The sequence below is a fragment of the Paramisgurnus dabryanus genome, chromosome 5 (assembly GCF_030506205.2).
Source record: "Paramisgurnus dabryanus chromosome 5, PD_genome_1.1, whole genome shotgun sequence".
Taxonomy (NCBI): domain Eukaryota; kingdom Metazoa; phylum Chordata; class Actinopteri; order Cypriniformes; family Cobitidae; genus Paramisgurnus; species Paramisgurnus dabryanus.
Window position 1 is genome coordinate 16,287,255 of NC_133341.1, and position 14,265 is coordinate 16,301,519.

The window sequence follows — 14,265 nt, forward strand, 5'->3', positions numbered from 1 at the left end:
TTCATAAGCTACTTCAAAACGATGTGCAGGAAAAAGCAATTAACTCTGTTATTTTTTATTATGGTTTCAGAATTGCCTGAGTTTTTATAATGACTATTTGTAAAAAAAAATTAAATTATGCTTTTCTTTGGTGTAAAATACTTTATTTCATTGAACATTAATTTCACACCCTCATATATTATATTGTCATTACAGACATTATAGTCTGTAATACCTTTTGCATTTTGCTGGTAGAGAGATGTTTCCATTAAAAACACCCAGGAGCAGTGGATAAATCTGATATTGAGAGAATAAACACATGGTGGTGTTAAATCACAAATCATGTTTAACACATTTTCCGTTTTATTTGTGCTATGTGAGAGAAGGTATTGTATTTGTTTCATAGGACATTTGCACCAGTGTGGGAAGTGTTTAAACACTCCACAGAGAAACTGGCTCTGTGTCACCTGGAGCTGGTCCGTAAGCTGCAAGAGCTCATCAAGGAAGTCCAGAAATATGTGGAGGAGCAAGCCAAAAATCATAAGAAGGTATGGTGGCTGCTGTCATCTTTGCTCTTTGATTTATATCTATGTCAGTTTCTTTATAGCATGCCACATGGTGAAGTATAAATCTAATTCTTTATTTTTTCAACTAAATGAGGCAATGTGCAATACACATGGCGCTCTTTAAAAGAGGTCATCGGTCTGGATTGTAATTACTATAAGCTTAAACTTGAAAGACAACCCATTCCTTTGAATGTCACAATCGGGCCCTCCATTTCTGAAATTAAACATAAAAATATGATTTTAATGGGAATTTTAGGGAATTAAAACAAGAACGTTGGTCTTGTTTTAATGAATACGATCTCTGAATCACTAAAATCTTTTGCAGACATTAGGAAAGCATGCTGAAAAAAGTTGAATCCATAGTCCTCAATACTAAATGAACAAAAAAAAACATTTTGTTAATAATTTTGGCTATTTATAGATTTTATTACTGAAAATATAACAGACTATATACTTACATTCTAACATCACCAAAATTGATTATAAACTTTCGTTTATTTATTTTATGTGCTAACATGGTACATAATGAACAATACACAAAAAACCTGTATAAAAAAGAAAACATGATACCAGCGATATTCATTATAGTGTTGCATCCATAGCCATTATACTCTGTTAAGAATGCTATATCTTACCAAACATGAATTATATTTTTGATGGGGAAAAACAAGCTATTGAACCAATAATAATGCTGAATCACAGTAAAGCAACCTGACACTTATAGTAGCAGCTCATTATACATTTATGAGACGGCTTCAGCCTAGTGATGTGATAAAACATTAAGCAATTATCTGTCTGTTGTGAGGGTTCTCGGAGTGAACAAACAAGTCAGCAAATCTTCTCGTATTGAATTTTTTTTTTTTTTTTAAGTTCTAACTGGTTATGAAAGCATGTTTAAGCTAAATTCCTCTCTCCCTAACAAATAAAGATAAAATAAAGCCTAATTTTAATACCATCTGTTCTTTAAAGTCAGTACATTGTTTCATTACAATTAGTAATTAAATTAAGAATTACAAACATTTTATAAGTATCAATCTTAATGATTATTATAAATAATACAGTAATTTTCTAGATGAAATTAGCACAAACACACACATAAAAAATAGTTAAGTTTGAAAGACATTGATATCCAAATCTTTTTAATATACAATTAATAATATGCATTTTTTTGGAATTTTTAAAGTAATTATAAATAATGAGATTACTTTTGCATTGGGTAATGGAGGTGGATAAAAAGTCAGCTGACAATTCAACTAATCTTTATGATCCTACAAAAAATCTTTGTTCTTTTCAAACATAAAATCCATCTTGTATTTAAGTGCGCTGTAAAATTTACTGCCATGGAAATTTGATAAAACATGTTTGGACTGATCTTAGACTTGGAGTTGATATCTGTGCCAATAGGTGATCTCAAGCATCTTTGTTTTTTAAATGTAGCACAGTCCATTAGCCATTACGTCATCCTTTAAAGTTGTGGATGACTCACTGTCTGTTCCTTGTGATGTCATCGTTTTTGTTTAGCACTGAATAATGAACTCTTAATCAGCTTGAATACAATTTTCTGCTTGTTATAGTTTATGTCCTTGTAATTACACAAATAAGCACTGACTTATAGTGATTAACAGCATGCCCTTACTGTAAGGTTAGTGTTAAGTAACAAATATCATACCAGAAGTTTAAAGTAAGAATGTATTGTTTTTTTTCTGGCTGGTAGACAAAGGAGGAAGTGTCGACCACATTGGAAGCAGTGCAGAATCTTCAGAGTGTGTCACAGGCCTTACAGAAAAGCAAAGAGAACTACATCAGCAAGACCCTAGAACAAGAACGTATGCGAAAAGAGGGAGCCACACAGCGAGACCTGGACAAGGTACACAAACTGACACAAATATATGCAATAATTAAAGTACTACATCTAAAATCATGTGGCAAGTCCCTATAGGAAATTCACTGAAGTTATTGGAGTTCCCATCATGTTTGTGCTCTGAGGTTGGGTTATGAAGGCCTTTTTGTATTTATTACAGCCCTATCAATCTTTATACACGCCAAACCAGCAATCTGATCAATAACATGCACGAATGTGTCTTGCGTGTTTGTAGGCTGGATTGAAGGTCAAAAAAGCCACTGAGTCCTACAAAGCATATGTGGATAAATATGCAACAGCAAAGACAGAATTTGAGCACAGAATGACAGAAACTGCACAGGTATGTTTGCATATTATTACCATTTGCACAATTTCATGCATTCATTGTCTCCTGTACCGGATGTGCGTAATGTGTTTGTTAATCACTATTGTGTTCGAAATAATAACTGTGAGACCACCCTTGGATTAACATGAAGTAGAATTGATTAAATCTCAAACTATAATTTGAGTTCTCAAACACACAAAAACTTGGTATTGATGCTTCCTCATATGATCCACAGACACATGCACACTTGTGGTAACACTTTTTTCCCTGTGGTCACACGTGCTCTTCTTATACTGTCATTATCTTGTTTCCACTCATTTCCTGGTCTTTTTCTCATCTTCTCCTCGAATCTTCTAAAGCCCAACTGTCAGTCTGTGATGAGCATAAACAGTAAATCAGGCATATAGCCATCCTTTATATACACACACACAAGCGTGTTTATTATCGCTGTGTTTGTGCGTTTGTATAATAGCGCTTCTTAGCCACCCAGACCACCCAGATCAGCTATTCATAGAACGTAAGAAAGGGTCTTATGTAGACACGCACATACAGGAGTGTGGTGGAAAAAGATTTTGCTCTGATGTATTATTTCTAACATCTGCTTTCATCTGAAATTTGACTTTTTCCATAATGACTAAAACTAGAATCCAGTATTTAATTGCCTTTTGAACCGTTTTAAAAAAAAGTAATTTGAAGGTTGTTTTGTGTGTGTCTGTGTACAGAAATTCCAGGGCATTGAAGAGGAGCACATCTTGCGTATGCAGGAAATTATTCATTCATACTCTCAGTCTGTCGAGGAGACGCACATACAGATCGGAGAGGTGAGCAGACAAACATGTACAACACTGTATTACTGCTGGCTATTATTTGATCGCGAATGTGTGTTTGTATAGATAAACATAATCTATTTGTGGTGTAGATATGCAATATTTTTGCAGTATCACCTTGCAGCTATAGAGGGCGCCAGAGGCAGATAAACACCACCATAAAAACATAAATCAACAGCACATTGCTTATAAATGCCTCAGAGTGTCTTTAAAACAATAATCAGTACAGTTTCCAGTCTGCTTTAGAGTGATTTATATCATATTCACACCCTGTTATTTATTTGAACACACTTTCATGCAGGCCATTGATATAACTATCTCATTCATACACTACCATAGGCCCTGTTTGGCATTTAACTCCTTATTGACCACAGAACTAACTATTGCATGCCTTGGTCAAGACTTCCACCCAACCACACACCACTCGAGCCTAAAGCAAATAAGATTTGAATTCCTCTGTGGTTATTATCAGATTTATACAATTTTTTGCATATTTATAATTTGAAATCTAACAAGTTTACATGCACATGCAGTCCTCAAATCAGGATGGAAGCACAAGGTTTATGGTGATCTAGATCTGCATAGCAATATGAACAATAGGATGTGTTTTTAAAGAATGAAACGGCAAATAAAGACAGATCACACAGTGCTTATCCTGACCAGATATTTTCACCAACCTGTCATGCGTCCCAAAATGAGTGTTAAGCTTGGCAATATAATCCTCCCAGTTTCCCATATTCTAATGCTTAAGGGTCATTCACATTATAACGATAATAACTATAAAAAATATACACAGTGCTCGAAAATAGTCCCCTTAGTAACTTTCAATAGCAGCGGACTTTTTCCGGGCACTGCGTAATATCATTTTGCCTCCTTTCAGCCATGTTACAGTAGCAATGTCCTTGAATATTATGCCAGAATGAAAGTATAGTTCCTAGCCATATCTGCCTAGAAAATCGCAACTTTAAATTTTCCGTCGGTCTTAGTACACAATGAAACTACAGAAGACTCAAGTTTAAAATAGGAAAAAATATCGAAACTCTTTGGTTATTTTTGACAGTGATGCTAGTGATCTAATCAGATTCAATGGATTGTGCAAAGCTATGCTAAAAGTATAGCGCCAGACTCGGAGATCGGCTGAATGGATTCCAAAACGAAATGTCCAAATTATTTTTCCAAAAAATCTAATTTTTAAATCTAGGGAAGCTGAAAAATGACATACAGTAGACAAACAAGCACACACGTTTTGATATGCTTTATGTTTATAACATGAGCTGTATAAATCTGTGGGTAGGGCTGTGCAAAACGTATTTATACAGCTAACTATAGGGATACACCCCCCCCACTATCGATATTTTTAAAGACCCATCAAATCCCTCTGTGTGCTTCAAACGACATCCTCTGCTGCTGCTGTAGTTGTCACTGTCCAGTTTAATTCGGCCAATGTCTCAGAAGTTAGCTGGAGTGTGAAAATGGCAGAAAATGTAAAAACACCTGCAGCTTTCAAAGCCGACGTGTGGAAGCACTTTGGCTTAAAAAAAAGTTTTTTTTTTAAATTCAGCTCTATTTTTTACATTTTTGATAAAAAAATGAAAAAGTATTGCAATGTATTGTATTGTACCGTGATATCGTGCCCGTGCCAATACCCAGCCCTATCTGTGGGACGTGAACTTTAATAGGAAAATGCAGTGGAGAGATGATTTTGAATTTAAAATCAGATACTATTTGAATATCTGGAATCTGGGGTGCAAAGAAATCTACATATTGAGAAAATCACCTTTTTAAGGTTGTCCAAATGAAGTCATAGCAACACATTTGAATGATAAATAGTTTTGATATACAGTATTTACGGTATAATACCTTTACTTGATATCCTAATGATTTTTTGGATAAAGAAATGTTTTTAAATTTTGCCCTATACAATGTATTGCTACATAAATATAAATATGCTACTGGTTTTGTGGTCCAGGGTCATATAAATAAAAAAGCAGTGTCAAAGAAAAGGTGGAAACTGTTACTATTCAAATTATTAGTGCTAGTAACTGATCCCTCAGTCTTATCCCCCTAAAACCCCCCTTTTTTTTTGCTTAGTATATGGCACAAATTCTGCTAGCACATGCAGCATTGGGAGTGGAAGCTGTAGATATGATATGGCTGTAGATATTTTATGCTGTCTGTCTAGTGCACTCTTACTGAAATAGCGGGAAAATTAATTGAGTAATTTTTAGTGTAGGACATTTTTATTTTTTAAGGAAAAATAAGGAATTATAAATCAGATAATGCATGTATAGATACTATAATAACATGCTATAATAATAAAATATAATAATAGTAATAATATATTGGGTAAACAAATAGTGTACCTCTTTGAGTTTAACAGGAATTAAATACTTACCTTAATTTGAATTTATTTGTATTAGTATATAATCATTATGTTGCTTTTTTTGTGAAGGTGCAACAAGAGTTTGTGAATAACATGGAGAATACGTCCGTCGAAAGCCTCATACAGAAACTTGCAGACAGCAAAGGGACAGGCAAAGAGAGACCAGGTAACCAAATCACAAATCATTTGATCTGGCTTTGGTCTTGATATGACTAACAATACTGAAGTAATGAGTTCACTACCGGCTGACTACGTAGCACGTTTGGGGTGGGGTATTAGGAATAGACATTAACCTGCACTGGAAACACATTAGGAGTGTGTTTTGACTTGATTGCTGTAGCGTGGAGGTGTTTACACTAGAGGTTTCGCAGCGCTGTGACCCTTACAGGGGCTTTTTACCCCGGGTCTTGGGCAGCGTTGGCCTGTCACATGTTAACAGTACCGTCACATGCTAAGTGGAATGTCACGCTCGCTCACCTTAACTCAAGTTTAAATCCCTTGAGCTTGATAGAGCTTGACGCAGCTACACGTCCCCCCTGCGTACTTGCTGTTTTTCTTCTGTTATTCCTCCGTGGTCTTTTTTATTTGACCTCCTGCTTCTCCTTCCTTTCACAGAGTGCAAGCTTTTTCACACAAAGATTATAATCTCACTTGAAGTTAAAAGGATGTGGAGTGCTACAGTTATTAAACCTGTTTAGCCATCAATATAAACAGAATTTTACTCTAGTCATTAGATTTTGGCTTTTGTCAGCTTTAATCTCACCGCACTCTCATCATATTAGGTTCGCCATGCACAGGTAGCCCAATTAAACTACGTATGAACGTATAGGGGTCTAGACGCGGTGTTTAGGCTTCGTTCGCCCTCCATTTGTTTTGACAGCAGACTTAATTGAGGTTAAAAACTGTGTCGGTCAACAAAACATTCTTCCCCCTCATATCAAGCTGTTCATTAGGGATTGCACTGCTGTCAGAGCAATAACCTGTGTGGCACGCTGATGAAATCAGAGCGGCCCAAACGGTACACAGAGAGAGAAAAAGGTTGAACAAACTTTGTACCACGGAAAATATCCCAAAGTGACACACTGGGCTTTGGGGAGGTGGCTTGAGCAGTTCAGCGATATCCAGCTGGGCTGTGAGCTGGCCTTCAGCCAGGCACGCAAACTCTCCTTACCGCTTCATCCGAGATGCCGTGCTCAACATACGCAATTTATAAAAACATCCTCAGTTAGTGCATGACTGCATGCACCTCTCATATACAAACACATGCATGTGTAATAGAAGACGTATGCGTTTACCTTATCTAAAAAGGCAATGCCGTTGACTGCCATTGTTTTTAATGGTTATTTAGGTTAAAAACCTAAAATCATCATCCAATTTCTTACTTTATTTAATAAGTTTTAATAATAAAGTATTCTCTTTTTAAACCATTTTTGTTTTATTTACATTTAATCTCTGGGGGTATTTTCTTTAGCAATGTTTTTCTCAAAGTATGGTTAGGAACACACATGCATTCATGTAAACCAAGCAGCCTGTCTGTTTAGACAAATTTAAACAAAACCCTCTTTTTCCATATTTAGGTGGCATTGTTGTGTCTGATGTTTGAATTTGTGTGCATAAATATTGTTCGATGGAGCCCAGAAGTATTTTCATTGCACCAGATGATAGCTTATTAGATAATACTTTATTCAACGTCCTGAAGCTATTTGGAAAACTCAATCTTAATTTATCTGATTAAAAACATTTGGCAGGTTACAATGAACGTAACTATTAAGGAACACAATATAATCTTATTTTGTATGTGTGCATGGTATTAACTTGGCTATACTTCCAGAAGTTTGCGTAATTTGACAAAGTATTGTGCCAAAATATTTTCCCTTAAAAGAAAAAAACTTGTGTTACTTATATATCAAGTTTATTTTATTTTACTTATGCATTTGGCAGACCTTTTATCCAAAGCGACTTACAGTGCATTGCAAGCTATACATTTTTAACAGTAATTGATAAAAGTTCCTGGGTTCGAACCCATGACCTTTTGCGCTGCAAATGCAATGCTCTGCACACGTATTTGAATATCTGGATTCTAAGGGGGCAAAAAAAATCACCTTTTAAAGTTTTCCAAATGAACTCCTTAGCAATATTATTAGTGATAATTTTTTTATGCAATTTACAAAATATCTTTATGGAACATGATATTTACTTATTATCCTAATTTAAATTAAAATTAAAAAAAAGATAATTTTTACATATTTGTGTTATGACTGGTTTTGTGGTCTAGGGTCACATATTATTCAAGTATACATTTTCTGATCAAGTAAGAACAGTTTTTAAGTGCCAGACAGTTTATTTATCCTGTGTAGTAGTGTATTGTGATATGACACTATATGTCTTCTCAGTTATGAATTTTTACATTTTAAAGGAATCAGAAGTGAAAGATTAAGGAGTAAACTGATTTGGTACAGTAGAGTAGATCAGTCACACTGTATGTATGTTACTGTGTGTGATGTGGGTCTGGCGTGACTGCGCTTAACATTGCGCGTGAGGTCTGCCGTTCTCTAGAGAAACACTATTGAACCGCTTGAGTTAAACATCACAAACTATTGTTTTTTCAGGTTAAGGCATTTTCTGTGCAGTGAAAATATAACGCCCCAGGCTTTCTTGCTTGGGTCTGGTAGTAGTAAAATGCCATCTTATGTTTTCTTTTACAAGCATTAGCTTTTACTCGCGTTAACACAAAAGAAAACTGCTCTAAAAGGCTCTTAGTGCACTGAGGGGTATCTCTCCTCTCTTCACAGCCAGTCACGAAAGCGCAGAATTAATATTTATAAGCTGTTCATGGTATTTATTTAGACTGGATAAAATGTTGGTAGGTCATGAATTTATAAAAATTTAGAGAAACTGAATTGTTTGGTATGATCGTTTACTTAATTTCTTGCACTGGTGTGTTACGTTGAAAGTGTAAAAGTTTGGAGGTAAATATGCAAAATTCATAAGCAGGAAATGAAGTGTGCAGTTTGTTGTCTTAAAAGCATTTATGTGCTTATTTTGATTTGAATCAACAGAAGAGTTTCACTTGTGTGCAGCGTTATTGAATTGTGTCGATTGAATTTGTTTATTTACTTAATTTCTGTCTGGGGCTAGAAACACAAATGCTTCTAGGAATAATACAGAATGTGAGTTTGTGTGTGTGTTGTTTCCTTACCCACTGATAATACAGTATTAATATTGTAGTCCCTAAATACATTGTATTGTAATTCAACATGCCTTTGAGTAGTATTTGTTTGTCTGTCTTGATTACAGGACTCATTGAATTTGAGGAATGTAATGTCTCAGTCGCCACCGAAGGTCTGCAGAATTATTTTCTCTACTGCTCCATTTGTTTTAATTATCGCTATGCATGAAAATATATTCATACATAATACATAATGGCTCTTTAATTTCTGTAATATTTCTTTACAACAGTTCACCCTGAGGCTGAAAATAAAATACATTTGTTTCAGATGCAATTATATTTGTATAGATTTGTGACAGGCACTGTTGTTTCTGTTTAGGTGCCAAACCCAGAAAAAGAAAAACTTTTGTCATACCAGGTCTGCGAAGAGACAAAGATACAGATTCCACGTAAGTTACAGTAAAGTAATTTTCTCTTCTTGTTTAAAAATAAATTATTTAATAAAATTTGGAATATATTTATTTTGACTGTGTAAAAGAGTATATGACAGAAAAGCAATATGGCAACTTAATTTTTTGTTTTACCTTTTTCTTTGTCTTGAATAGTGAATCGGCAGAAGTAGAAGCTGTTGTAAGTATTCCTGTGATGTTAAAACAACTTGATGACAAATTGATTTAAATATTATTATTCTACATTAAAATATTCACGTGTAAAGTACTCAAATATTTTTACTTTTACTCAAGTAAATTTTTTCAAGTATCTCTTCTTAAGCAAACTTTTACCTCACTACATTTCGATGCATAATACTGTACTTTTTACTCCACTACATTTCATAAAATCAAGTTGTTTTTTACCTTTAATACTTAAATACATTACAATCTAATACTATCTTATGTATACTTTTGTTTATATAAACAATAACTTGAGTAAAATTACTGATTTTTATTAAAATAAATATAAGTATTTAAAGATATTTAATGTGAAAAATGTAGTGGAATTAAAAGCAAGATATTTCCCTGGTTTCTTAAGGCTAGTCCTAGACTAAAACGCATGTTTGAGAAGTTTCAACTGGAAATAAATTGCACTGACATATCTTAAAATATTCCAATGCCATTGATTTGTCTTACACACCAGTAACATCTTTTTCGGTAACCCTTTACTTGAAGGGGTGTTTGTAAGACTGACATGACACCTTCATAATCTTGACATGACACGTGTAATGAACATGAAGAAGATTTTATGCACATTTATAACAACTGTCATTAAGTGTAATTTGTTCAATTATGTCATTTTTAATGCAAAGATGACATTGTTTGAATTGTCTTTGTTATGACAACTTGACATAAACCAATGCATCATAAATCTGTCATAAACATGACATAGCAGAATAATAGTCAAACTTAAAAAACTACCTAGCTTTATGGGTTAATTTTTTCATTAAACTGTCTTTTAAATGTCATTAAGTGTTAATATTGTCAAATCATTTTAAATACCCTAACAAAATGCAACAGATGTTAAAATGTTATACTTAACTTTATGTATGTGCACAATACATAAAAAACTGAGTATAACTAACAGAACTTGTTCTTCTTCACACAGAGGGTTCTGAAATTTTCTGACATAAAAGAAAAATAAACAAAACATTGAATTAATTAATTTAATGTAATTAACTTTGCAATGATATGGACCCAACGCTGCATGGCTAACCCATTATTGTACTGTTTTCATTTAATTTTAAGTAAATCGGTCTCCAAATGCAATAAAATATAATTTTATCAATTATTATTATTATTATTATTATTATTGAATGATTGATTTTATTTGGAAACTAAAAAACTTTATGAACTGAATAATATTCATGATGTTGTTATAAAACTATATGACAGAGTATTAGCAATGACATTTTATGTGTAAAAAGTTGTCAGTTATGTTGTCTTGATAATGTCAAGTTGTCATGACAAGTTATAATGTATTAATTTATGTCAAGTTGTCATAACAAACACATCTCAAACAATGTAATGTTTGCATTAAAAATGACATGACACTTAATGACAGTTGTCATAAACGTGCATAAAATCTCCTTTTATGTTCATAGCACCTGTCATGTCAGTCTTATGAACACCCCTTCAAGTAAAGTGTTACGGCCTTGTCTTTGTAATCAGGCCTTTATACTTAAAAATGTATGCAAGTAAATGAAAAACACCACCTTTAAAAATATTCAATATTACACATCGATCAAATTAATGTTACAAAATATATACATATAAGACATATAGGAGCAAAAAAAAACTATCAATGTTATGTGCAATATCAATGTGATATTGTGACTCGGTAATCAACGCCACAAATTTTTCTCTTGAATTTAGTAATACCTAACTCATTTATTTCTGATCAAAGTGTTCACGTTCTGGTTATATTGGAAAAATTCCATTCATGTTGAATCGCATCCACAAAGCTCCTTTTGTTCATTCTTCTTACAGAACGCTTCCAACGGAGCTCCCCCAGGTTTCTATGGTGCTATAGATCTTCATAACGCAGTGAGTGGTGACCTAATGTTGTTGAAGAATTGTCCATAATTCTTATGATTTTAAGGAAAGACAACATTACCGGTGATTTCTTCTTGGAACTTGTTTACATATTTCTCACAATATTGCTAACATTACCGTGCTTTACCTCAGTCGGACTCTCCTTGTGTTTTGATGTATTGAAGAGTGTGAATAATGGCGTTTTTTAAGAGGTGTGTTCTGTGTTCTCTGCAGAATGTGCCTCAGTTGGACGAGGAGGGCTTCTGTATCCGACCAGAACTCAACGAGAATGATATCCTTTTTCTAGATCCATCTCTTCCACTTTCATCTTAACCACTGAATGATTTTCATTCTCCTTTCATCACCAACACTCAAACACATTTGTTGGCTTGAGAACATAGTCTGATATGTTTCTTTGTGTCATTTCTTCTGAATCACAGCCAAGCCATTTCTTTCCATTGTTTTTTCTTCTGTTTTCTTTACCAAAGCTGTGCCATCGCTCTGTGTGGATTAGTACACGTGTTAAAAACCCCAGAAAGCTTACTTATCCACCTCATGGTCCTATAGTTGAATTTCGACCACACTTACTGTAATTCCTGGTCCATTTCCTTAATAGCTTCTGATCACATGCCAAAGAGAACTCCTTTTATTCGTCCAGTGACTCGGATGATGAGGATGAGCCAAGAAAGTTTCACGTCAAGATCAAACCCGTGCAGACCAACAACGGCACCCACCAGCAAAAAGCCACCCTAGATGAGCTGAAGGCCTCTATTGGAAACATCACGCTCTCGCCCACTCCTGCTGTAAGTGACTCCTAACCAACACACAGACCATGTAGAAAGGCCCTATATACCTTACTCGCATTTAGCGTTAAACACAAAAAGCGTAGCGTAAAAGCACGGGAACTTGGAATCACATTCATTCTAATAAAAATAATGGACTCTGGGTTCCTATATAAAGGGTGTTTTGTTGTCTGGATTGTATGGCATCAGCACAGACAGTTCTGATTGGTTGATACAATTTACAGTCATGCTGCCCGGTTCTCACACACTTCATACCGTATCAGTCGCTTGCTTCATTTATTCCTAAACTAAAACTCAGTTTTTCATTGAAAAAAATCACCCACTAGAGGGCAGTAATTCATTATGATATTCACAGAATGACCATCATTTGGTTCTTAAGAGACGCTGTAAATGTGTTCACACATTTTTCTTCCATCCTAAATTGTGTGCCTGAGTGCAAATGCATTTTATTTGTGTGTGTAAGACACACCTGTAGTCAATATAATTCTTTAACTGGCTCATTGAAACAAAATTGTTTAGGCTTATAGGTTAAAGCACATTTCCAATGAGAGAATGAACATGAAATTATCTTTGAATGGTTTTAGTCTGGGTTAATTACCATTAGATGACAGGTGATAGCACACTTGGAAATAAACTGCTCTTTTGTCATTTAGCATCATAGATGGAGTGTCTGCCTGCATGCATATGTCTGCATGTGTTTGTGTGTGTGTGTATGTAGTTGCGGTCAAGTAAGCTATAACAATCAGTGCGGTACAGTGTGTCGGCCGTGTGTGTATCTTACGTCTGTGGTCCATCTGTGTGTGTGCTGTTGGTAAACAAACCCATACAACTTCCTGCTTAAAAATCTCACCACAGGAAGCACGGGGGGACTCTGTTTCTAATGAGTAAGATCACGAAGGTAGACACACACATACACAGAGACACATCAAAGCAAGAGCTGTGCCCATAACAAAAGATATTTAATTAAAAAAAGCCAGCCACTGTCTTGATATAGCCAGTCGTTTAAACTAATCTAATCATCCCCAGATTTTTATGAAAGATTTGCCGCAAGACTTCGGTAAGTCTGGCATCACAACTCTTTCGTCTTCTGTATTATACAAAATGCGTTCGTATTTTAAATTTGCGAAGAAAAAGTTAACCAAAAATAAGTATATAATAACTTTTATAACTTACTCACCCAAATGTTGTTTCAAACCTTTTATTGAACATGCACGATTTCCAATACAACATATACAATGAAAGGGAAATATGCTGTCGCTTTAAGAGATGAAGCATAAGTCATTGCTAAAAATCTTGCTTTTGACAGCTATGGTCACTATTTACTTTTATTGTATGAAAAACATCTTGGCATTGAGTTTTGCCTTATAAAACTCATTATGTGTGTTTTATGGAAAAAGGCAATGCGGCAGCTTTCAAAAGACAAGAAAATGATTAAGCAATGACTGAACTTTTAAATTTGACGCATTTTAAACGATGTGCAAAATTCACTTTGACTGTATATCTGCAGTTCCTGTCAAATTTTTGTGTGTGTTTATGAGTTGATAAACTGTAGATGGACTACATAGAAAACATGTTTATGATATGTGTGATTCTTTTTCTCCTTGTTATTTTTATCTGCCCTGCTTTTCTGTTTCGTCCGTGTGTGTTTTTCTTGCTCTCTCTGTGTCCTTTACTCTTCATTCCCTTAGTGGTGTTTTAAATTGACAGTCTGATGTATTTCTGCAATAACACATCCTTACGTGTGCCAGCTTGTGTTTTCAGCGAGCACAGTGGGGGCAACCGTTAACTTTAGACACCTTCGCCGACACTTTTTAGCTTTAAGATAAA

The 14,265-nt window shown here is 34.6% G+C and overlaps 1 protein-coding gene across 8 annotated transcripts in view; it reads left to right on the forward strand.

Annotated features, from left to right (window-relative positions):
* The window catches only part of fcho2 (FCH and mu domain containing endocytic adaptor 2), a 44,399-nt gene that overhangs the window by 13,017 nt on the left and 17,117 nt on the right, over window positions 1-14,265 (forward strand). For all 8 annotated transcript variants that reach the window (XM_073814658.1, XM_073814661.1, XM_073814660.1 and 5 more), the window contains exons 4-14: window positions 386-527; window positions 2,260-2,412; window positions 2,642-2,746; window positions 3,454-3,552; window positions 6,011-6,107; window positions 9,239-9,283; window positions 9,490-9,559; window positions 9,716-9,740; window positions 11,591-11,647; window positions 11,870-11,927; window positions 12,263-12,438. In XM_073814658.1, the coding sequence (XP_073670759.1) occupies window positions 386-527; window positions 2,260-2,412; window positions 2,642-2,746; window positions 3,454-3,552; window positions 6,011-6,107; window positions 9,239-9,283; window positions 9,490-9,559; window positions 9,716-9,740; window positions 11,591-11,647; window positions 11,870-11,927; window positions 12,263-12,438 (1,027 nt within the window). The remainder of the gene's footprint in view (window positions 1-385; window positions 528-2,259; window positions 2,413-2,641; window positions 2,747-3,453; window positions 3,553-6,010; window positions 6,108-9,238; window positions 9,284-9,489; window positions 9,560-9,715; window positions 9,741-11,590; window positions 11,648-11,869; window positions 11,928-12,262; window positions 12,439-14,265) is intronic.